At 41.1% G+C, this 23,408-nt stretch overlaps 1 protein-coding gene across 1 annotated transcript in view; it reads left to right on the top strand.

The window, feature by feature from the left end:
• The window catches only part of cacna1ba (calcium channel, voltage-dependent, N type, alpha 1B subunit, a), a 78,206-nt gene that overhangs the window by 42,951 nt on the left and 11,847 nt on the right, over positions 1–23,408 (top strand). The window contains exons 20-43 of the mRNA XM_028415224.1: positions 1,893–2,678; positions 3,176–3,363; positions 3,446–3,566; positions 3,958–4,087; positions 4,244–4,303; positions 5,311–5,417; positions 5,902–5,913; positions 8,447–8,467; positions 12,611–12,707; positions 13,143–13,303; positions 13,424–13,561; positions 13,649–13,850; positions 13,995–14,159; positions 14,335–14,445; positions 14,524–14,607; positions 15,130–15,135; positions 16,316–16,432; positions 16,624–16,689; positions 16,808–16,899; positions 17,752–17,902; positions 18,348–18,475; positions 19,670–19,766; positions 21,562–21,667; positions 22,631–22,738. Of these exons, the coding sequence (XP_028271025.1) occupies positions 1,893–2,678; positions 3,176–3,363; positions 3,446–3,566; positions 3,958–4,087; positions 4,244–4,303; positions 5,311–5,417; positions 5,902–5,913; positions 8,447–8,467; positions 12,611–12,707; positions 13,143–13,303; positions 13,424–13,561; positions 13,649–13,850; positions 13,995–14,159; positions 14,335–14,445; positions 14,524–14,607; positions 15,130–15,135; positions 16,316–16,432; positions 16,624–16,689; positions 16,808–16,899; positions 17,752–17,902; positions 18,348–18,475; positions 19,670–19,766; positions 21,562–21,667; positions 22,631–22,738 (3,254 nt within the window). The remainder of the gene's footprint in view (positions 1–1,892; positions 2,679–3,175; positions 3,364–3,445; positions 3,567–3,957; positions 4,088–4,243; positions 4,304–5,310; positions 5,418–5,901; positions 5,914–8,446; positions 8,468–12,610; positions 12,708–13,142; positions 13,304–13,423; positions 13,562–13,648; positions 13,851–13,994; positions 14,160–14,334; positions 14,446–14,523; positions 14,608–15,129; positions 15,136–16,315; positions 16,433–16,623; positions 16,690–16,807; positions 16,900–17,751; positions 17,903–18,347; positions 18,476–19,669; positions 19,767–21,561; positions 21,668–22,630; positions 22,739–23,408) is intronic.

The following is a 23,408-nucleotide window of genomic DNA, read 5'->3' on the forward strand; positions in this document are numbered from 1 at the left end:
TATATTGTGCATGTGTGACCAATGTATTTTTAACAGGTGTGACTCTTTTCCAAAGCATTTGAATGATCATGAGTCATACAGATGAAGGACAAACAGCTGCTGAGGAGTTTTTGTTTTTGTCATTCTTTGTATTGACTGAGAATAATGCAGTTTTTTTCCTAAATGTACATTGACATGTTTCATTATCACTTTAGTTTACTATTTTTTATGAAATATAGAGTAATCAGCCCCTGAAAATAAGAGAAAATGAGCTTCTGTTTGACTCAACAGGGGAAAGGAAAAGGAAGTAATGCAAACCATGAGACAAAAAGAAAGAGGACTATCAAAATAAAACAATGCAACAAAGAGCAGAGATGTCGCTCCACTTCCTCTTTATGCCACAGTACAAAACGTGGCTTTGAAGATTTCAATCATTGCTATCAGGTGGCCGTCAGGTGTAAATGTAGCTATGCGTCATTTCTAGCGAATGTTGCGAGGATGTGTTGATAATAAGCTGATTTTGGCTGATAGTGTTGACACCAACACTGGATTCCTTGCAAGTCAACAGACTACATCCCCAATTATTGTAGCACCTATTAAGTGACAGCTACTGTACTAAGAGCTTGTTATTCAGGCTTTATTGCCAGCAAGCGAGATGAGTCTCACTGTCTCATATCAGATCATGCTGCATTTTTAAAGCAGGATTGACTTTCACTGTTGTTTGACGGGTACTGTTTTAATAATTAAACTGATCTTTATTTAGACTGACCCAAAGCAGACTTAGTAAAAAAAAATCACATTAGCATTTCATTAGCAGGTGCATATACACAGTAGTAACACACTACACTTGGTGAGCTGTATAACTCTCTGAGGAATATTAACATACCTCTGAAATATTGGGAAATATGGCCTGTAGTAACACAACTGTGAGTTCAGTGCTGAGGATCTCTGTCTCCTGTTTCCATTATGTCCCTGCCTTTTCAGCAATAACTATTTCTTTTAGCTTTTTTTGTATAATTTTTTGTTCCTCCTGCCTGTTACTGTTCTGAAGCTTATTTACACCCTCTGTGCTTTTGTCTGTAACCTGTTTCTGTCCCTTGAAGTTCCCTCTCTCACTGTGTTTGTTTCAATGTCGCTCCCTTTATGTGTTTGTAGGAGTTATGTCTGCACCCCAGTCCATCAATACCTGAGGTAAAAACTCAACTGCCTGCTAGCAAGGTGGCAGCAGTGATGCTGAACAAAAATATACATAATCATGTTGTCATTGTTTACATTGTAAAAGCAAGACTCCATAATAAGAACAGAACTGCCTCACATTTTGTCATGTTATACAGGTTTTCTTGTTCATTCAGTAAATCCAGTGCCATGTTCATCTAACTCAGGATTTGATTTGTAGAAAGAAGAATAAAGAAATGAGAGTGTGTTTTTTCACACTCTGTCAAAGGTGCATGCCTTCAGCCATTTCAGAGTACTGCGTCACACACAGACATTGGCAGCAAACTGCAGCATGTCAGAGCATGGTAATGTAGCCATGCTTGGCCTCTGTACAGGCATATTCATGAAGGAGCTCTCCACAGTACACTGTGATAAATGGAATCAGCAGTTGCTGTGTTGAAATGCTCCATTGCACCCTGGTCATCATTCAGCATGTAGGGACTACGTGTCATCATGAGATGTAAAAAGAAATATACTGCTGGTGTTATGTGCTGTGAAGGTACATACATACTGAATGTGTCACAAAGGAAACCATGCCTGTCAGTGTATCCATCGGAAATGCTTATATATTAATAAAACTGTGGCACTGACATCAAAGTGGAGGCTTCAGAAAATCGCTCACACCATATTTTGTGTTGTTATGTTAATGTTCCAATGGCTATGATTTGTCTGCTTCTTCTTCCTGTTTTTTTTTTTAGTAAGGAGCAGCAGAAGTCAGTGAAGATGATGTCGGTGTGGGAGCAGAGGGCCAACCAGCTGAGGAGGCAGAACCGTGCAAGCTGCGAGGCCCTGTACAACGAGCTGGAGCCTGAGGAGCGTCTCCGTCTGACCTCAGCCCTCCACATCCGGCCTGACATGAAGACTCACCTGGACCGACCACTGGTTGTCGAGCCTCGTGATGGGCCTTTACTCGGGGTGCACCAACACCACCACCACAAGACATGCACGCCAGAGGAGGCAGAGACTGGCGCTGACCCTCCCCCTCCCTCCCAGCCTCGACGGCACCACCGCCACCGAGACAGAGACCGGGCCAGAACAAAAGACGAGACCAATGATAACGGTGACACCGGTAAGGAAGGTAGACACCACGTCCATCACAGCCGCTCCAAAGACCACGACGGCAGCAGGGGCAAAGAGGGGAAGAGCGAGAGGTCCCACAGCCGAGAGGGAGGCAGGAAGCATCACCATCAGAGCTCAGTGGATGACAGTGGAGGTGGCGGGGTCACAAGTGAGAAAGAACACCGGCATCATCATTCACACCGGCAGTCTCGAGGGGGCAATGGGACAGTAAACAGTGGTGGGAGGGGAGAGCGGAGATCCCGCCACAGAGAGGGACATTCATCTAACAGGGATGGGGACAGGAATTCCAGAGGGGAGAGTGGTGCCAACGGAGACAGGAGGAGACATCGCACTCATGGATCCAGGGGGCAGTCCACCGTAGAGGGAGAGGAATCCAATGACAGAGAGAAGACTCACAGTCACAGGTAAAAACAGGAGTTCATAATTAAGTATAGATTTAGGGTCTGGTTCAGATTTTCACATTTGTTTAATATCACTGTTTATTTATGAAAGCAGTAGTAGTAATAGTGTTTTTCTTCGTCTCTGTATTCATTGGATTTGATAAAACTTTGAGGTTGGTCTGCAAGAGGGGTTTATAAAACAGGAGCACACTAAATGGAGTGCAAAACATGTATCATCAGGCTGCTTAAAGACCTTAAAGGATCACCTAGGTCAGTGCTTCTCAACCAGTGTGCCGTACATGTAAAATATGTGGCATGGCTCAAAAAAGGTTGGGAAACACTGACCTAGATCACCATGACCTGCTGTGTTCTTACTGATGCACAACTTACCCTAACTGTTACTGACAGTGGAACTGTTTCTGCTACTTCAAGTAGCACAATCGTTGTTTACCCCTCAGGCTAGCGGCATGAGATATTATTTGAGATTACTGTCAAAGATGGTGCCTTTGCTGCTCTGACAGGGTTGGAGACTCAGAGGGGGAGTCTTTAGCCATCTCCCCCCAGCAGGGCTCTGGAGGGACCAGCTGGCCCCCTGACCGGCCAGAGGACTCGGACAACCAGAGGAATGTAAGACGAACTGGCCAGCCCTCCATCCAGATCCCCCCTGTGACTATCACCTCCCCGCCTGGAGACACCACCCTCATTCAATGTCAGTACCAACACAGGCCTACAAAATGCACATATAGCATCGGTTTCTGAGATGATGACTGTCCGAATGTCTGTCTTTCCAGTGAACAGCATTGACTGCGAAACAATGCCGATGAATGAAAAGAACCTGGAGGATCTGGTTCAAAGTGGACCCAAACCCATCCCGCCTTACAGTTCGATGTTCATCTTTGGACTGGCTAATCCGTGAGTTACCTCTGGATCCCTAATTCACCTGAATGTCCAACAGTCAGACTACAGATGTCAGGTTAAGGGTCCAGGGAATACCTATAATCACTCATGCAGTGATTATAGGTATGCAGCCTGGTTTGGAGTTTTATCTCAAGTTCCCAATGAACAAAGCTTCTGTGAAGTCTCCCACAGCTGTTTTTTTACAGGAAATTCTCCACAGACCATAGAATCTTATTCCAACAACCATTGGTGTGAATTTGTGTCCTATTCATTGCTCATTTGGATCTTCACATGTATCAGAAATAGCATGTTAATTATCCACCCAAGCTTTAAGACCCAAGCTGAAGTCGTCCTGAGTGTTTTAGTCCTTGTTGCTGACTGGCTGCCTGTGTCTCTCTCTCCCCAGGGTGAGGCGGTTGTGTCACTACATTGTGACTCTGCGTTATTTTGAGATGTCTATCCTGGTCGTCATTGCTATGAGCAGCATTGCTCTGGCAGCAGAGGACCCGGTCTGGACAAATGCCCCGCGCAACAACGTGAGACACACAATGCACCCAAAGTTCACACGTGAACACAGTCAGAACTTATCACAGACCTGCTTTCTCGTACCAGTGTCTTTTCAGCATCATCAGGTGTTAATACATAGACTGTCTGCTCTGCTGTGTCATCCTTATCTCGTCTGTCTCCTGCAGGTGCTTAAATATCTGGATTACGCATTCACTGGTGTTTTCACTTTTGAAATGGTGATTAAGGTGAGGTCTTACACTATAGCCCTTTAAACCCTCTGAACTGTTCCTGACTGCTGTTTGCTCCTATCATATTTTGAGTTTACTTCAATAGTTGGTGTACTGTTACTCCCAGTAATGGACATGTTTCAGGTGCGATGATGACTAATCTTTAAAGATTCTTGTTCCGATTGGTTGAATAGATGATGACTGGCAGATGGTGCATTCAAGCACCCCATATGTATTCTTTTGAAAGTGCTGGTCTCTTTCTGAACAGTTTCCTGAGGTGACATTCCAGATGGTTGTGTGGTGCAAACAATCTGGCCCCACATTGTTAGTCACTGTGGGCTCAGTGTAGACTGGAATACAAAGTCACCTATACAGAAACAGCATAGTCCATGTTATTTAACTATTTGCATTCTTAAAGCCTCTAACAAAGCAACTGTAAAAATCCTGCAGATCAGCCAAAAACGGCTGGTTGCTAGTGAGCAATGGTTTTCTAGTTATAATTCTTTTTCTATTGCGATATGTAGAATGAAGTAGTTTTTTTAATGTTTTCAATGGAACTGTATAAGATACATGATGAATTTAAGGACCATGGAAAGTGCCTAACTTCTTCCTGTTTGTACAGCTGGCTGAAAGTCTGCCAGTGGTTTTGGTATTCTGAGGGTTAAACTGTGATGACTATGTATTTTATTATGATCAGAATCATAAGTGAGTTGCTGACTCATTACATTGTCTACTTACTGAAAGTACTTAAGTGATGAATGTGAAGAGGAGACTGAGGCAGTCAGTGCCAGGAGCTCACCTCATTGTGACCACCATGGTGCACTCAGCATATCAGGCTACATTACTGTGCCTTTATTCAAATCCCACTTTTTGTCATATGAAGCTGCTTCTATAACCTAACACACATTGTATCCTTTATACAGTGATAGAGAGGTGTTACATACATTCAAATAAACAGAATTAAATCACTTAAAACTAAACATTAAACCACAAAGTAAACTGAAATAAATCTGATGATGATTTAGATGGTGGACCTGGGCCTGCTGCTCCATCCTGGATCCTACTTCAGAGACCTGTGGAACATCCTGGACTTCATAGTGGTCAGTGGGGCGCTGGTGGCTTTTGCATTTTCGTAAGTTTTAACACCTCCTTCCTTTCTGTCTTAAAATAAGACATCTACAGCCGGTATGTTGTTGTATGAACTGTAGAGCTGTTTAGACCATAACAGGATTTTAGTGTAACAGATTGAAACAGTGTATCCTAAATTCCAGCATCCGCTCCCTTTTAATGGCACCCATGTTGACGGCCTGGATGGTTGAGCATGCATTATGCAAATGACTGAAGGCTGGTATTTGTATTCATTTGTCTGTATGCGTTTTTATATGTCTGACACATTAATGACATCTTTGATTTTATTTTGCAGCATAATTTCTTTTACTTTCAGATGTGTGTGAATGAGAATTTGTGCTTAGCTATTATAAGGAAGAGGACATCAGATGAGTGGTGTAAAACTTTAACAGAACTGGACATTTTAAAGATCGTGTGTTGTAGTGTTGTGCAGCATTTTTTTTTGACAAGATCCTCTCCCTGTTTCTGTTCCCGCATCGGTTTTAAAGGAGCTTCATTGGGTAATGCCTCCTCTACCTCTCTCATCATGCCTATCTGTGCTTTTCCTCTGTTTGTGTGCGTATGTGACAACATACATGGCTTTCACTGCAAAAACAAAAGTAATTTCCTCACGTATTGAGTCTTTCTTCTAAAAAAGTATCCAAGGCGAGGAGTATATCTCGTTTCTGTTAAGTTCACTGCCTAGTGAAAGTTTTGTTGCCTTACAAGGAAATGAAATTTATCTTTTAGATATTTGAAAAAAATAATCCATAGTTTTCTATAAAGAAAGATTATAGTGGTCCTATTAACAGATACAGATCCGCACCAGAGAGGTACATGCATGATGGCCGAAGTCACAGACCGCAGCTCGTCTTCAGGTAATGCGCGTCCATGTGATTGGGAGGCATGGCTTCGGGGTGAGCTCCGAGAGAAAGGGGCGTGTGTTTACTATCAAAATCTGGCTGACTCTCACTGAGTTTTCAAAATCTCGTACCCTACCTTTAATGCTTTGGGGTAAAGTTTGGGGTATTTTTTGTAACCCCGCCCTGATCTGTACTACTATACAAGTTTGTCTGTGACCTGTTAGGAAAGCTCCTTTGTCTTAATGATGCTGCTTGGCGTCGCATTTTCAATTTTTCTCAGTGTTTTTTTTTTTTTTTTTTATGTCATTTGACTTCATTTTGAACTATTTTGTTTTGACAGTTTAGATCAAATACGTAGAAAAAGAAAAAAAGCAATTTGTAATGCAACAAAACAGAAAAAAACAACAAGAGCGGGTGATATTTTCTCAAAGCACCGTAAAATGAAATTATACAAATTCAATTTACTTTACTTTCATTTAGTTTGCATTAGGTTGTGGTGGCTGGATGGGTGATTTTTGCAGTGCATACCGTTGTGTGCAGGACGCACTCTCATTTCCTCATCCATCACAGACCTTCCTATACTAGACCCTCATGTTGGGAAAGGTCCTTTCCTCCATGTCCTCCTCTGTCACAGAGGGACATGTCTCCTGCGTGTTGATCATCTTCAAAGCCCATCAGCCTCTCAATTGGGGAGTTTTTCATCAGCATTTCACCTCAGCTCTGCTTGGACTTGAATGATACCATCCGTTTCACAATCTTTATTATTAATGCAGCAGTGAGCCTAAAATAATGAGCAAGCTGCTGCTGGAGGGGCATGAGCAGGACTCATCTCCTCTGTGATCCAAGCATGCATTAGATAGACTGTATGATGTGTGCTGTAAGCTATAGGTGTTTACTAATGACTGCCCTATGACCTTACTGTCACATCATTTCCATTTACACCACCATGCTCAACCTGTGTATGTATTACTCAGTGTAATACCATAAATGGGGACATATTTCTTTACACACGCTGGTTGCTGAGTGCATTTTGTAATAGACTTAATGTCCAATATTAAATGAATCAGTCCTTGTCTGATAATATGAGTTTACCAGATTAATATCAACAGTTGCAACCTTGTGCTACTTTACTTTACCCAAGTAATTCTACTATAGAGATAGAAAGACATAAATAAAAGCGTTAGATATATAATCAAAAAATGTCATTATTTGGTTGCTACTTTTATCACACAGCGCTTAAGGGCTTCAGAAATCTTGCAGATTGTTAGATGCTACTTACTGACATAAAAATCTGGGGTTATAATAACCTGATCGGAATATGTTGCTTATCAGTCCCAAAAATCGAACAGTTAGGCTCTTACAATAAGCTACATGTTTTCTGCTCTAAAATACTTTGTAGTTTAATTATGAATATTGATTTTATAGTGTCAGATTTGTTTAATATTGGACTCTTGTACACATATATCTTCATTTGATTATAAATTACACGTTATTTCCCACACATTTAAATCTCATTTGATTGACAGTTGGTACTCACACACCATGCATGAATCTAAAGCTTGTTCCGCCTGCTAGTCATTTGATCAACTGCCTGCAGCTAGGACAGCAATCCACAGCATCCCCATCAAAGCCAAAATCTGTGAACTTGTCATCTCGCCTACTGGAACCACTCGAGTGTCAGACTGCAGCCTTTTGGTGCATTTCACACGCGATGCAGCAAGCTGCAACAGTGCCTTTCAATGTCAGCTTCAGATGCTAGTGATAACCTGTTTTCAGGGCTGGTATGATTTGTTTTATTGTAATTATTAGTATTGTTATATAAAAAATAGGCCTTTTTTGCTGGCATTTGCTCTTTTTATTTGATGTTTTGGTTGTAGCAGCTTACACTTACAGATAAAACAAAGGCTGAGCAACTGCCTGTTGTAATTACAGATTATTGACAGTCTAACTTCAAAAATTACATCCTTTGTGAAGCCTTGTCTTAATTGGGATCTAGTTGTCTGCTACCAACCAAAATATTTATATACAGTACATATATATGTGTATATATATAGTAATTTTACACCCGTGTTCATTAGTAGAGACTAAGTCATTTGTTTTTTGATGCAAACATATGCTTTATTTTGTTTGTGTGTGTGAAGCATCCATAAATGTGCTGTACCTTGTTTTACCACTGTTTTCCCCCAAGTAGATCGCAACAAGGTGTGACCAGGTGGGGAACCCCCCTATGCAACCCCAACCCCTGTCCTCAACCCCACCCCCACCCCCACCCTATATCCAACCTTCTCTGACTACCATTTTCCCCCTTCTGCTAAGATCATCTCATCATTGTTTATAAAATATTAAAACCCATCTTCTAGTGATCTCACCGGCCTACCATACCTTTTTAATGACAGTAAACTTTGTCTGAGAGCTTTCAATTGAAACCTGCCTCTGCCTAGCAAACCCACAGATAGTGTTAACACTTTCATTCCAACGTGCTATATTGGCATTTTTTAGGTAATAACCTATGTAAATGATGTATATGATAACAATACATTTATAAAGTATGCATCCAACTTGGAGTTAATCATTTAATTTAAAGACAACTTAAACTTGTACCATTTTTATGAATATCCCCATATCTGTTTACCTGAGTACTATATAAATATATTATGGTGAGTATAGAATTTAGTAATGTTAAGTGAAACCCTTAAAAAAGACGGCCACTGTGTTATGAATTAGTGGATTAGGAGGAAGTGCCACTTATTGACATAAAAAGCTGGGTCTTTCTGTTTGAATGGCGGACAGGACACCAGCAGTGACACTGTAACTGCAACCAGTCACTGTGCTAAAAAATAATGTATTCTCAAGTAAGGCTTTTTAAAAAAAGATTTTAGTATGTTTAGACAGAAGGTGTTTTTCCACTGCAAAAGCTGCATCCTGCAACTACAGGAACACAATGCTTTTTTCATAAACATGTTCCCACTACAGGAACTAATGGTTATTTGAGACATCAGTTAAGACATCTTAACAACAACAACCAGGATGAAGTGGACAATTACGTTGCCTTATGAGTCTAGTAAACAGATATTGAAACGGACCGGCAGGGTTTATTAAGAGGCTGTTTCCTGTAAACTATACCATCTCCTTGTTTCTGCAGTGGAAAATGCACAGATCACCCTAGTGAAGTCACAACTGCCCAACTGTTAAAAAAAAATAAAAATAAAAATATATTATTTTATTTAAAAATTTGGCTGAGAGGATGCATTTGAATAGAAAATATTTTGGACATAAAATGGGTAAGGATGTCCAGTGTGTGTTTGATCTTACTGTAGGATCAGTGGGTCTTTCCCCCGCCTTAATGTTCAGTCTGTTAGAAAAGAATCTGAACCTTTAAATTATTTTGTAATGCAGCTAGCTTGCTGCGATTATCTCTGCGGGACAAAGTGAAATGGTGGTTAAAAATAGAGCAGACAGTCTTTGACAGTTCAGCCCACTGTTCTCCTTCCAGGAAAATATTGTGACCTCAGCCACATCTGAGCCAGATGTCCTCATTATCAGTTAAACCTTTACGATCCCCCTTAGCCTCAAACAGAGTTTTGTCACTTTTTAGCACCTTTAATGAGTTCAGTCTTACTTTTCTCCCCCTCACTAAAACTGGTTGCTGAGGGGTATTCTTTGAAAGCTATCAGAAAATTTTGCCCTCATTGTAACTGTGTGAGTGTCTAAAAACCCCTCTGGCCCTCTGCCACTGTAAACGCATGCTAGACTAATGTGCATCAGAGCATGGAAGGTATTGCATGTTATTGTGATAAGAATGAAGGGACCTCATAAGGCTTTAGAGAAAGACATCCTGATATTAAGGAGGTGCCATGCTGTGTCTCACCCCACAGCTGTGGAGGTTCTTTAAAGGTTTTAGCAGAGCCTGTGGAAAGATTCTGACCTTCTCACATTAATTATTCTTTGAGGACGCTACATTAGAAAAATCACTGTCACATGCAGAATGTATGTTTTTCAACTGAGGATGGTCTGTGGGGTAAAAGTTAAATGGAGTTCCTTGTTTTATTATTCAGTTTAATAAGATGATCTCTGATACAGCTGTATTCTTTCAGGAGTCTTGAGGAGGACAGAAAAAACAAGCAAAGCAATGCTGTATCTGCACCTACTGTATGTTCTGTGCTAGAAGCAGCTGTAATGCATATGCATGTCAAGTGAAACTGGATTTGTTTGTAAAGACATAAAGTCACTGGTGTGTTTGATTGGTTGAAGTTATAAAGGATGTGATAAAGAGGTACTTCCTCTGATCACAAGGTATTATTTGAAAGTAGGCTTTTTCAAACAGTTGGTAGGGACAACTTCTGAGATGTCACCTTTGGAATCTGGTGTGTCAGGTTATTAAAAAAGAGACTAATGCTTAGATGCCAGAAACTCTACTGCGGAAGAAAAACCCAACAGAAAGCAGCTTCAAACAATGACCATGCAATGAATACGCATTTACCTTCTTGTGTGTTGTGTGTGCTGAAATACACATTTCTGTTTAGTTTCCTGAGATTTTAATCACAGAGATGTCCACTCAAGACAAGACATCTTGTGGATTAACGCACAGTCTTAAAGTGTGACCACATTTGCATGTGTTGGAGTCATCAGGCGAGGAGAGACTTTCTTTGCATTAACTAACATGTTTGTATTGCATGAGTTCCAACAGATATTATAGACTAAACTTGTTCATGTAAACCAGGATTACATGACACACACTGAATTGTTGGGAGATGCATGTTGCTGTGTGGGGTTGTCTATATTGTGGGGTTTGTGCTGCTTGGGTAGATCGAGTGCAACATATCTAGTAAGTGTTCTAAAATGTGTTCCCTTCATCCTGTACACATTACAATGTAAATACGGTACAATACCTGTTTCTGTTTTAGGCCATTCTTTTACAATGGTCTTTAGAGTTAACAGATTCCCTGTTCTTTTTGTGTGATCAAGTCAATCTGATTCTCTGGTAAATAACAGTAGAGACAGATTTGGCAGATAAAGTAAAAGTGTGCCCTAGCAGGGGAGTCAGTGCTGTAACGAATGGCTGATATGTCACCGCATAAAGTGGTTTGGCTAGTATACAAAGTTTTTCTGTGATTGCAATGAGGAGATCAATATCAGTCTCATATTTGTGTGTTTACTGCAGAGCCAGAGGAGCAGCATGGTCAGCCTAGTTTAACGTAAAGACTGAAAGAATCAAGATTCAAGAAGGGGTTTTATTTGGCATTTGAACACACACAAACAGTTCAGGTGCAGAGGAACATTCTGTGCAAAGAGTTATCTATGATGAACAACAAAATAAGTGATTAGCAATACGACTGTGACAACCCTAATTTATGCAATACATGTTGTCACTAACACAGGACTCTAAGCTTTGATCCTTCTTGTTTACTGCAGTGAAAACTAACCATCCTCCTGCAGGTTCACATAGTCACAATGTTACATCAACCCTCATACTCTGAGAAAATATCTATTTCTGAAAATATACAGTAGTTTAATTTAGTCTTAGATGACAGTAGACAGTAGAACATGTTACTGTACTTAAATTCAAAAACTTAAATTCATCACTGTCTCAAGATTCACCCCAGATTTTTAGGCCTGATCAGAAACATTACGAGTAGAGTACAAACACACACACACACACCACTCCCCAACATAACTGGGAAAATGAAATCAGCTTCCAGTACATACTGTATGTTGTCCAGGCTAACCACTGCCTGACCCCAGCTCTGTGTTACACAAATATGACAAGATTCTACTCCTACTAATGTGCAGTAAGATATTTCTAAACTATGATTGTCAGGTCATTCAGGTAAATCTAAAAAAGCTTTTCAAAATGACAGGTGAAATATATTCTTGCAACTCAAGCAAAGTTGTAGCAGTTGCTTTAATTTGAACAACTTTCCAAATTCCATGTAATCCAGAGACAGCAATGTGAGTGAGAGGATGATGTTCCCTTGGTTATCTAAACTCCTCATCATCTTTTTCCCCCATTGAAATCCTATCCAGCGATGCTGGGTCAAATTCTCTTTGATGATGGCGATGAGTGTAGACCCTGCTGATATTATCAACTTCTGACGTCAGTCCAGCTTAACTCTAGTGTTGATGCTCTGACCACTATGGCCTACTGTATGAACGTCAGATACAAAACCCCATAAGACTATGTCCAACAAACTGCAGCTTTCTCAGGGAGACCTATTTCCCAATGCCTGTTCAATGCAGCTGATCTAAGCTCAGCTGATTCACATCCTGCCCAACGAGTCTTCTCAATCATTTACATTTAGTTGTATGTTGTTGTACATTAATATCTATGTGCTCTAACTGTGTTTGCTATCCACAGGGGGACCAAAGGCAAAGACATCAGCACCATCAAGTCACTGAGGGTTCTCCGAGTTCTCAGGCCTCTCAAGACCATCAAGCGTCTGCCAAAACTTAAGGTTCCACTCCTGTGCTCCTGTCTCCTGGTTTATTTTCATTCATTTAGCCTGATTAGCAGTCAGAAGTTGGGATTTGTAGTGCTGCAGTACCATGCAGTTGCAGGCTTTCCTGTACATGGTTTCCAACCTGCTGCAGATCATAACAGTGTTAACAGGCTTCTCTGAATAAATCTTTCAACAAGACATAAACTAAACCATAATATCAAGTAGTGATAGAAAGCATGACCATGGTGTGCTGAACATATCACAGCAGCAGTATTTTTATTCACCCATAAACAGGTCACTGTTTGAGAGAGTATAATCCATCTGTTTTAATTCCTTTAATTACATTCAGTAGCATCTTTCCATAACGAATTCTCCCAGCATTAACAGTGAGAATACTTTAGGAGGACTGGAAGATTCCAGTAAAATGAGTCTGTTTTTGTGTTTTCCCAGGCGGTGTTTGACTGTGTGGTCAACTCTTTGAAGAATGTCTTAAACATCCTCATCGTTTACATCCTCTTCATGTTCATCTTCGCCGTCATCGCAGTCCAGCTCTTCAAGGGAAAGTTCTTCTATTGCACAGACGAGTCCAAAGGCCTGGAGAAGGACTGCAAGTTAGTCTAAATACCACATCATCACTATTTCTTATTGCAGAACCTTTTGTACATGGAAACCCACAAATACACTTCCTGCCAAGCCTCACACAGCTGTGCTCTGATCTCGTTGTCTTTTAGAGGACAATTCCTGGACTATGACAAAGATGAGGTAGCCGCTATGCCCAGAGAGTGGAAGAAATACGAGTTCCATTATGACAACGTGTTATGGGCCTTTCTGACCCTCTTCACCGTTTCTACCGGGGAGGGCTGGCCAACGTAAGTCCAGCTGACCTGATGTTGGTGTTGGAGTAGAAATGTGGCTGTTTCTGACCCCCTGCCTGCTCTCTCTCTCTCTTTGTGCAGAGTTTTGAAGCACTCTGTAGATGCCACCTTTGAGGACCAGGGTCCCAGTCCAGGCTACCGGATAGAAATGTCCATCTTCTACGTGGTTTATTTTGTGGTCTTCCCTTTCTTCTTTGTCAACATCTTTGTCGCTCTGATCATCATCACCTTCCAGGAGCAGGGAGACAAGGCCCTGTCTGAGTGCAGCCTGGAAAAGAACGAGGTAGAGCACACTGTTACCAGCATCTCTCTGGTCATGTGGTGCAGTAAAAATGTCTAAATGTGTCTACAGCTTGTGTTAATATGAAAACAGTTTCATTCAAATAGCAAAGACAGTGAAGCTGAGGCCTCTGTGTGTGTATTACAGAGGGCTTGTATTGACTTTGCCATAAACGCCAAACCTTTGACGCGCTACATGCCTGAGAACACACAGTCTTTCCAGTACAGGATGTGGAAGTTTGTAGTCTCTGCTCCGTTTGAGTACTCCATCATGATCATGATCGCACTCAACACTGTGGTACTCATGATGAAGGTAAGGCCACATTGATAAGGTACAGAATTATTTTATGTAACCAGTAATGGTACTCCATCAGTCTCTGTTATGTTGTTTCACAGTGGTATATATCATCTGAGATAATTCTTATCAACAGATGAAGTATATACTGAAAAATGTGCAAAGTAAAGGTGATGTTATCCCTGTCTTACAGTTCCATGGTGCTCCAGACTTCTATGAAGCAATGCTGAAGTACCTCAACATAGTGTTCACCACCCTCTTTTCTCTGGAGTGTATCCTGAAGATCATTGCTTTTGGTCCACTGGTGTGTATCAGTCCCACAGCAACAGTGAAGCTCCTGAAAAATGAGTGACAGCTAATAAATCCAACTGTTGTTTCTCAGAACTACCTGAAGGATGCCTGGAACGTGTTTGACTTTGTGACGGTTTTGGGCAGCATCACTGATATTTTGGTGACCGAAATCAATGTAAGAGCACGCTTCTCCACCCACTCCACCTACATCCATACCACACTGCTGTCATGGTAATGAGTTGAGGCAGTCTGTACACCGGATTTTGTGCAAACAAGCCAATTAGCCGCATCAGCAAAGACAGTCACATGGCAGTGATCCAGGCAGCTTGATGGATTCAGCATAGAAGGGAGGGGAGGATTGATAGGATGGATTTATCACAGAGAATGACACGGGAGCTTCCTTGAATGCACCTCAGAGAGTAATCATCAATCTGTGGAGCAACATTCTGCTCTGCTTTATGTGTTTTACTGTTGATTCCTCTCTACATGTGTGTATTGTGAAGAAGCTGTTGATGGATTTATGTGTGTAGTGGTTTATGTTGTGCAATATAAATGTTCCTGTTGTCTCACCTCTCCTACCTTCCTCTTTCTTCTCCACTGCTCTCTCTCTTTCTCTCTTTTTGTGTCTCTCTTCCTGTGCATTTGTTGTTGATTGTCGTCACCGGTGTTGCCATGCCCTGGTCCTAAACATCACTAGACTACGGTGAGTGACTTTATGTTGCTGTGTTTTATTTAATACATTATTATGTGTTCTCCTCAGTGTGAACACATAATACAGAAATGAAAAAAATTAAACTCACAAGGTGCTCAGTTTTGATGTTTAGAATTGCTTTGAAAACTAATGCATACATTTAAATGGTATGTGGTCGATTGGTTAAATGCTCTCCAACAGGAGCCTCTGTCAAATAAAAGATCAATATAATGCATTGTAACATGCATCATGTAAAAAAATGGCTGTTACACACTAAACACTTTCAGCTTGTCTTTTAATGGTTACCTTATGTTCCATAAAACAGGCAGCTCAATCCTAATGACTCACAACACTTATAAGAACATTTATTAAAGAGTTTCATTTGGAAACAACATTTCTGTTTTAACTTAGTCATTGTTGAAGCTGAAAGGTGCCATGTGTCAATAAAGCTGTAAGAACAGTAAAAATATGTCTCCAAAACTTTTCACAGAAATGATATATACCGGTAGATTCTGGTTAAAAATTGATCTTATGCTTGATAGTGCTTGACCCTCACTACATGACAACCACAGTTTGCTTAAGCAAGCAGTACAGTTCAGTCTGAAGTAGGAAAACAAACTTTCTGAGCCTGTATTTGGGAACTGCAGCTTGTTTTCATCTTGGAAAAAGCCTCTCCAAAGCCCAGGTTGTGAAAGCTGTCTGTACATGGACACATATGCAATGTGCAAGGTGTTTATGTGCGCGACGTACTGCAGAATGTGTTGGAACATGTGGAACAAGTGGATCCTGGTCAGTTTGAGTTTAAGATCAATATACTATAACCTCTGAGTCGATATACCTCCCCTGAGTCGGACGGTTGTAACTGGCTACCTACAACCAACATGATCAACACATCTAGCATGTAGGAAAAGACTGTTTCATACAGTAAGTTAGTGTACTCTGTTATCTTGTCAATGTATAAAGTATGTTTGCGTGTGTCATTTTATGATCTCACAAACTTTACACATATTTTACATGTATAAATACAAGAAGAAGGCACAAACACCTTCCCGGGCCTTGTATGTTTTTGGACAAGTATGTTTGTTATCTCCAGCTGATTATTGGTAGCCAGCTGCAGTGCCTTTCATCAGATGTGTGTATCAGTGAAGGTACTTGTTTGTTAAGAGCTCCATGTCCCCTCTGTGACTAACAGGACCGGCTACTGAACCTGAGCTTCCTGAGGCTCTTTAGAGCCGCTCGGCTCATCAAGCTGCTGCGGCAGGGCTACACCATCCGTATCCTGCTTTGGACCTTTATCCAGTCCTTTAAGGTGATAACACACACTCACACACACATGTGGAATATCATCAAAGCCTACACTTCACACAGGTTTGCTTTCATGTGCTCACCTAACCACGTACTGCAACTCCCTGCACACACAAACACAAACACTTTGCCTGGAATAATTCAGAGCGGATATTAATAATTAAGTGTGTTATGGTTTCCTATTGTTCCCTCTAGGCCCTGCCTTATGTCTGCCTGCTGATTGCCATGCTGTTCTTCATTTATGCCATCATTGGGATGCAGGTGCTTGGCTTTTTTCTGTGGTCATAGAGTTAGCAATTAGCCATTGAATGGAAAAACATTAAACTGCACATTTGCAAGACAAAATACATGAATTTCTTTGACTGTGTCTCTGCTGTAGGTGTTTGGCAATATTGAGTTAAATGAGGACACAGCTATCAATCACCACAACAACTTCCGCACGTTCCTCCAGGCTCTCATGCTGCTGTTCAGGTACTTGTTTGAACTCTCAACAAATACTGACAGTCTTCTGTAATTGGCTGATGCATAGCTCAGCTGTCAAATAGTGAGGTCACAACCTGGCACAAAAACTGTGAAAAAGAGTGAGCTGCAACAATAAAGACCTATGATTGCTTTTTAACAACACAGAAAAAGCATGCAGCAATAGTGAAGGTGTGTGTATGCATGGCAGAAAACAAATAAAGGTGCACAGCAGAGAGGAACTCCGCTCAGGCTGCAGGAGATTTATGTAAACACTGACCCACGTGTCTCCAATCAGGCCAATAGAAACAGAGCAAATAGACAAATTGATTAAAAAGCCCAACAGTCTGTTCTGAAACTAGGTTAAGAAGCACAAAGTAGCTTAAAATAGCAGAGATGTTGACTCAAGTCACCAGAGACTCTAATTTGAACAATCAGTGACATGATGTAAGGTTTGGCTTTGGCCTCATTACATCATTTAATACAATAGATTATTATTATTATGACCTCCAAATACTAAAACGATGACTGAATAAAAATGAGTGTTGATCCAAAGGTTGGTGGATTCTCAGTCATCCTTTCATTTTTGTAAATTAGATTAATAATCTAATCTGGATCTGGTTAAAACGTCTTAATAAAACAAAGTTGCTTTGATTTGTTTACTCTTGAACGTATTATTTTAGCTGATGCTTACCACATAATCAAGTTTTTTTATCATCGAGGTCACCGAAGTGTATTCAGAATGATCATTTCATAATGAAAGTAGCTCTCTGTGTTTCATGTTTAAGAGGCTAAACTGAGGCTATAGCAGCCTGTGTTTCTACAATCAAAGCTCCTCTGTTTGTCTGTGTGTGTTTTTATCAGGAGTGCAACTGGGGAGGCCTGGCATGAGATCATGTTGTCATGTCTGAGTCACCGAGCCTGTGACGAGAAATCGGGGACCCACGGGAAGGAGTGTGGCAGTGATTTTGCCTACTTCTACTTTGTCTCCTTTATCTTCCTCTGCTCCTTCCTGGTCAGTACTTAAACACACCTAAATTATTTTTATTATTATTAGAGCTTTTAAAAAATATATTCATGTTATTAATGTTTTTTTCTGCACCTGCAAAAGTGACACAATAAATGAATGACTAAAAGGTGAACTGCTGCAGGTAACTGTAAACAACTTATCTAGCCAAACACAATGCTTGCTCAACTAGTCCGTCACCACAGTAATACCTCCTTGGTTGCTGCTGTTCACTGCTGCAAATATACAGGTGCATTCAGGAACCATAGTAAATTTCAACGTCAGACAATTCTGTTTGTTCTTCCATTTATTCTTTGATTTATTCATAGGATAATTAAATCTGGCATTTTTATCATCATGGTACTTATTGTATTAATTCAAATGATGACAACATGACACTAAATGGCTCCACCTGCCACGCTGACTAAATCACCATATTATGTCCCTGTTCCAGATGCTGAACTTGTTTGTGGCTGTCATTATGGATAACTTTGAGTACCTCACCAGAGACTCCTCCATCTTGGGGCCTCATCACCTCGATGAGTTTATCCGGGTTTGGGCAGAGTACGACCCAGCTGCGTGGTATGTTCATGTCTCCCTCAGGGCACCAGAGAATAGCATACACAGTAAAGTGTGTGTGTGTGTGTAGGGGGGGTAGGATAGACAGCCTAACCCTCTCCTCTTTCCCGTTTGTGACTCAGGTGACTGAGCGAGGCCTGATATGCAGGCCTCTCTTCTAAACCTTGTTGTATGCAGTCAGCCCACTGATGATTATTGTTATACATGAAGCTGTCCTGAACATTTGTTTATTTATGTGCTTGTTCTTTTCCGCAGCGGACGGATTTCCTATAAGGATATGTACAATTTGTTACGCGTTATCTCACCCCCCCTTGGCTTAGGAAAGAACTGCCCTAATAGGGTAGCATACAAGGTTTGCAAATACCAGACATTTCCGTCACTAGGGTGCTTTGTGTACCTCTATGCCAAGAGACTTTTAACTGAATGGCTGTGCACCAATGAAATCGCCTTTACACTAGCACCCGCCCCTCCAAACTGTCTGGCTTTGGTTGATGATGCCGGAGTGGAAACAAAGCTTTCAAAGCCACGGCATTGCCCCAACATGCCGTCTGCCATGCCGCTTTCTCCTGTCTGTAATGTTTAGACAGCAGACACTTCCCATTCTATCAGATTAAAGCCTGAGAGGTCCTGAAGGAAATCTGATCACTACATCCAGATCAGCTCAAAAGCAGAATGCGATTACATTTTATTTTATTTCATTTTATTTTTTCTGAAGAAAGCAAGCGCATGAGCAAAAAAGCCCCACTGAAGAGCTCGGGCTGGCATTGAAACCTTTGTCTCTGTGCACCCTGGTTGAAGTACCAGTGGGATGTCTGTGAGCATGCCGAGGCAGACATCCCTGTTACAATGCTGTCATTTCTCTTCCCTCCCATCAGCATCCTGCGTGTTGAGTCAACTCATCCTCCCCTCTTCTCACCCCCCTCCCCCCTCCCTTTTCCACCAGACTCACTCTTTTCCATCCCATGTTTCCTCTCAGGGTTCCTGAGCTCCACAGTGATGCATCCCCGCGCCCCGGCACAGCGGCCGAGGATGGCATCCACCTTACATCTCACTCTAGGAAATCTATTAACACAGATTTCTGTTTTTCCTTTCCATTGTTCTCCTGTTTGGTTGATTTCTTCCCTTTGTTTCTCTCCTCCTTCTCCCCATCCTTATCTATTTGCGTTCTGTTTATTTTTGATTTCCTACCCTGTGAAGTGGCCGTATCAAGTACCTCGATATGTATCAGATGCTGCTCCACATGTCCCCACCCTTAGGTTTGGGAAAGAAATGTCCGCCAAGAGTCGCCTACAAGGTAGACCCTCCTCTTCCTCAACCTTCTTCCCTGTGCTCGACTACCTTTCTCCCATTGGCGTGAACCCAAGCCAATGTCTGTGCTCTGCAGTGCTCCCTTGTTTCTTTACTTTGTTTTGTTCTGATATTTTTGGTGTAAGCCCCTACCTCATATTTACTGTTTGGTTGAGCATAGCTGCTTGTGTGGGCTAATACCCATCACTACTGATAATAACAGAGCTTAACTAAGAAGTCTTACATAATGTTTACGGAGGAAATTTGCTCCCATATGTCACTATCTCCTTTGAATGGTAAACCCTAGCTTGGGTTTTATTTTGTGGAGCAGTGTGTTATATGTGTGTATGGGAGAGTTTTCTGAGTGTGTTTAGGTGTGTGTAGCTTTTGTTGCTTCTCTGTGGGAGAAATACTTTCTATATGTGCTTTTCACTTTGTGAATCTGTCTCTGCTGCTCATTCCTTTTCATTCTTCCTCTCATATCATCTCAATCTATCCACTGTGGGAAATATTGGTTTGTGTGTGTGTGTTTGATTGTGCATCTGTTAGAATGTAGGTGCTGCACAGCTTTGACCAAAAAAATGAAACTGAGATTTTATTTATTTATTATGTACAATTTCCACCTGCTATTGATTTGTTAATGCACATTATAATAAGATCATGAGCTGACAGGCGTTCTTTGTTTGAGTCATAAAAAAGGACAATTGGGAATTATTATTAATTCTTTACTAAATCAAACAAACATTAAGTTTAATTCTCATCTGTAATATTTTGTGATTGAGCTATACACAAGTAAAGTTATACTTTTTTGGGCTATCAGAAACTTAGGCACAGTTTAGTAGATGGCTGCTGGGGAGGCTAGTACTAACACAGAATGAAAACAGCTCAGTGTTAGCAGCATCAAGAAAAGAACACCAGATGTAAATTATCATTTGCCTTATTGTAATCTATGGTGGAGCCTTTGTGTTTCTGTTATCTAGCTGTTTTTTTTTTCAAATGAATGTGCAGCTTGTGGTTGAGTGTATGTGTGCTTGGTAGGCATGTTATCACGTGCAAATTAGGGTGTGTGTGTCTGGTGTGTGTTTATGTGTTTGCCCCTCAGCTCTTCATTCCCGTCTCATTTTGACTCTGGTGTCTCTTACTCTCTGCACTGCCACTGATAGCACATGTAGGTGAATGCTTTTTGTGTTCCGGGGAGCTCAACTCTTACAGCAATAATCCCACAGCATTCTGTATGCACATTGTGGCACCATTAGTCCTATATGAACCAAGTCTTCCTGCTAAGGCTGTCCAAGCTTGGTGGAATGGACACTCTTTATTGCTAGCTACCATGTGCTGTACATTTAGAGCATACTGTGCTTCATAACTCCAAGTTGACGATTGTTAGGATGGCAACCACAGAGTCGAGCTCCTGTGACTGTTGAGGCACCTCCATGGTTATGCGTTACATGCCTTCTCTCACCTTTTTTTCGGTCAATGTCAGTCTTGCACCAGTGCACTTTGACTTGCAGCGTAGTGCATACTGTAGCCAGTAGCAGTGAATGTGAATGTCCAGTTTGTCTCCTCTGTATGTATTTGTAAGAGAAGGCTTTTTGTGTGCTGAACTGAGTCTCAGTAACATTCTATCAATATGGCCAAACATGCACAAAACCAAACCTTTCAAAGAAAGTGAATCCATCGAAAGGGGCTGGATTACAGCAGCACACAGATTGATTTCTCTGGGTGGACTGTATCGTCTGGTCGGCTGATTCACTGCCACTCGCTGATCTAACATCTTGTCTGTCACCTAACCCTTTCTTCAGCGCCTCGTCAAAATGAACATGCCCATCGCTGATGACAATACGGTTCACTTCACGTCCACCCTGATGGCGCTGATTCGCACAGCCCTGGAGATCAAACTTGCCTCAGGTCAGAATGCCATTATAACAGGAGATAACAAACAGCACTGAATGAAATGTGTTCTGTACTTTCACATAAAACAGGAATCAAGTAACCAGACACCAACTCATTTACTTTGGATGAAGAATATTTATTCAGTAAAATAAGGCAGTGTCCATTGTCACAGTTTTTTCTACCCCATGGGCTAGAAGCCTCACCACTGGCTGCCATGTTCACTGTTGTACAACCTGAAATCAGAAAACCTGAACTGACCCTACACCTGTGTTCACATTTTCACTTGGAACACAAAAGCAGAGATTGTGCAGTACAGTCCACAAAATTTGACACTAGGAGTTTGGGTTCAGTTAGCAGTCATTAGTAAAGGGCTCAGACCCAAAATTTCAGTCTGACAGAATGCTGCAGGTACCGTCACCATGGCAACCCATTGGTGCAGATCACAACACACAGGTGATGGAGATGAGGTCTCTGTGTGCAGTTTTACTAACAAAAATACAGAACAGGTGCAGATAAAAACGAAATAAAATGCACGCAGAACCACACACAAAAGTGATCTAAAGTGCATGTATGTGCAAAAGACATTACAATACATACAGCTTATGTAGTTAGAAAAATAAACAGCTGATTCTGTACCTTAAAAATGAACCTGAACAGATGTCTTACTCTAACCTGCTGCAGTGTTGCTATATGTAAAACCTGCTGACAGATGTGTTCCGTGTGTCAGCTGCTATTTATTGTTCTCAGAGCTAGAAGTGAGCAAATTGACTCCCATTTGGACTCATTAGGAGGCTCTGTGCTGTGCTGGATCCTCTCTCTTGGCTGCACTTTTAATGAGGAACAACTCATGCATTGCTTTGTGTTATAAAACTAGAAATGAACTAGCTGAAAGTTATTTCTCTCCTTTTATACCGTGCTGTGATTGGCATTTGACCTATTTGCTTTAATGAAGCAGTTGGTGTCTCTCTGGATTTTTAGGGATGGTAGCGCAGCGGTTATCTGACGCTGAGTTAAAGAAGGAGTTGTCCACAGTGTGGCCAAACCTCTCTCAGAAGACAATGGACCTGCTGGTGACGCCGCATAAACGTAAGCATCGCCTTTCTGCTACTGTTAAAACATTTTTTGTGAATTTTTGACATGCGTACTTTGAGGCAGCAGTGGACACTTGTGTTTAAATGAGAGAACGTCATCCTGAACGTCATCTAAGAATTGCAGAATTAAGACTTTGATTTCAATGAGCTTCAATACAGATCTAGCATAGACAGAGCAGCCATTATGCATACTCATAACTGCTGCACATTCTATTCATTTTTCTAGCAAGGTAACCGCAACAAATAGCTATATATACTTAATAATAACAACACTAATACTAAACTAAATAGTGTAGGACATTGATAAAAGGACCACTTTACTCTAATATTTAGTCTCTTGATGCCTTAATTCAAAATGTGATGTTCAGTACGGATGGCTCTGACAAGCTGATAATGTCTTTTGGCCTTTTTCACAGCAGGTAATTTGATGTATTACAGCAGAAAAAGCCTGATGGTTTATGGAGGACCTGCAATTATAGTGCATGCTGTGACACTTAATAGACCTATGTTATTAATTTCACCTGTTTTTCTCTTGCTGTGATGAACAGCAGCAGATCTGCTGTTAGCCCTCTGACGTTTGCTACAGCCTTTACAAACCATTTTTAACTCTGCAGACTTTTCAAAAGTCACTGAATTATTTTCATGATCTTTCAAGTACAAACTGT

This window comes from Parambassis ranga, chromosome 9, assembly GCF_900634625.1.
Source record: "Parambassis ranga chromosome 9, fParRan2.1, whole genome shotgun sequence".
NCBI lineage: Eukaryota > Metazoa > Chordata > Actinopteri > Ambassidae > Parambassis > Parambassis ranga.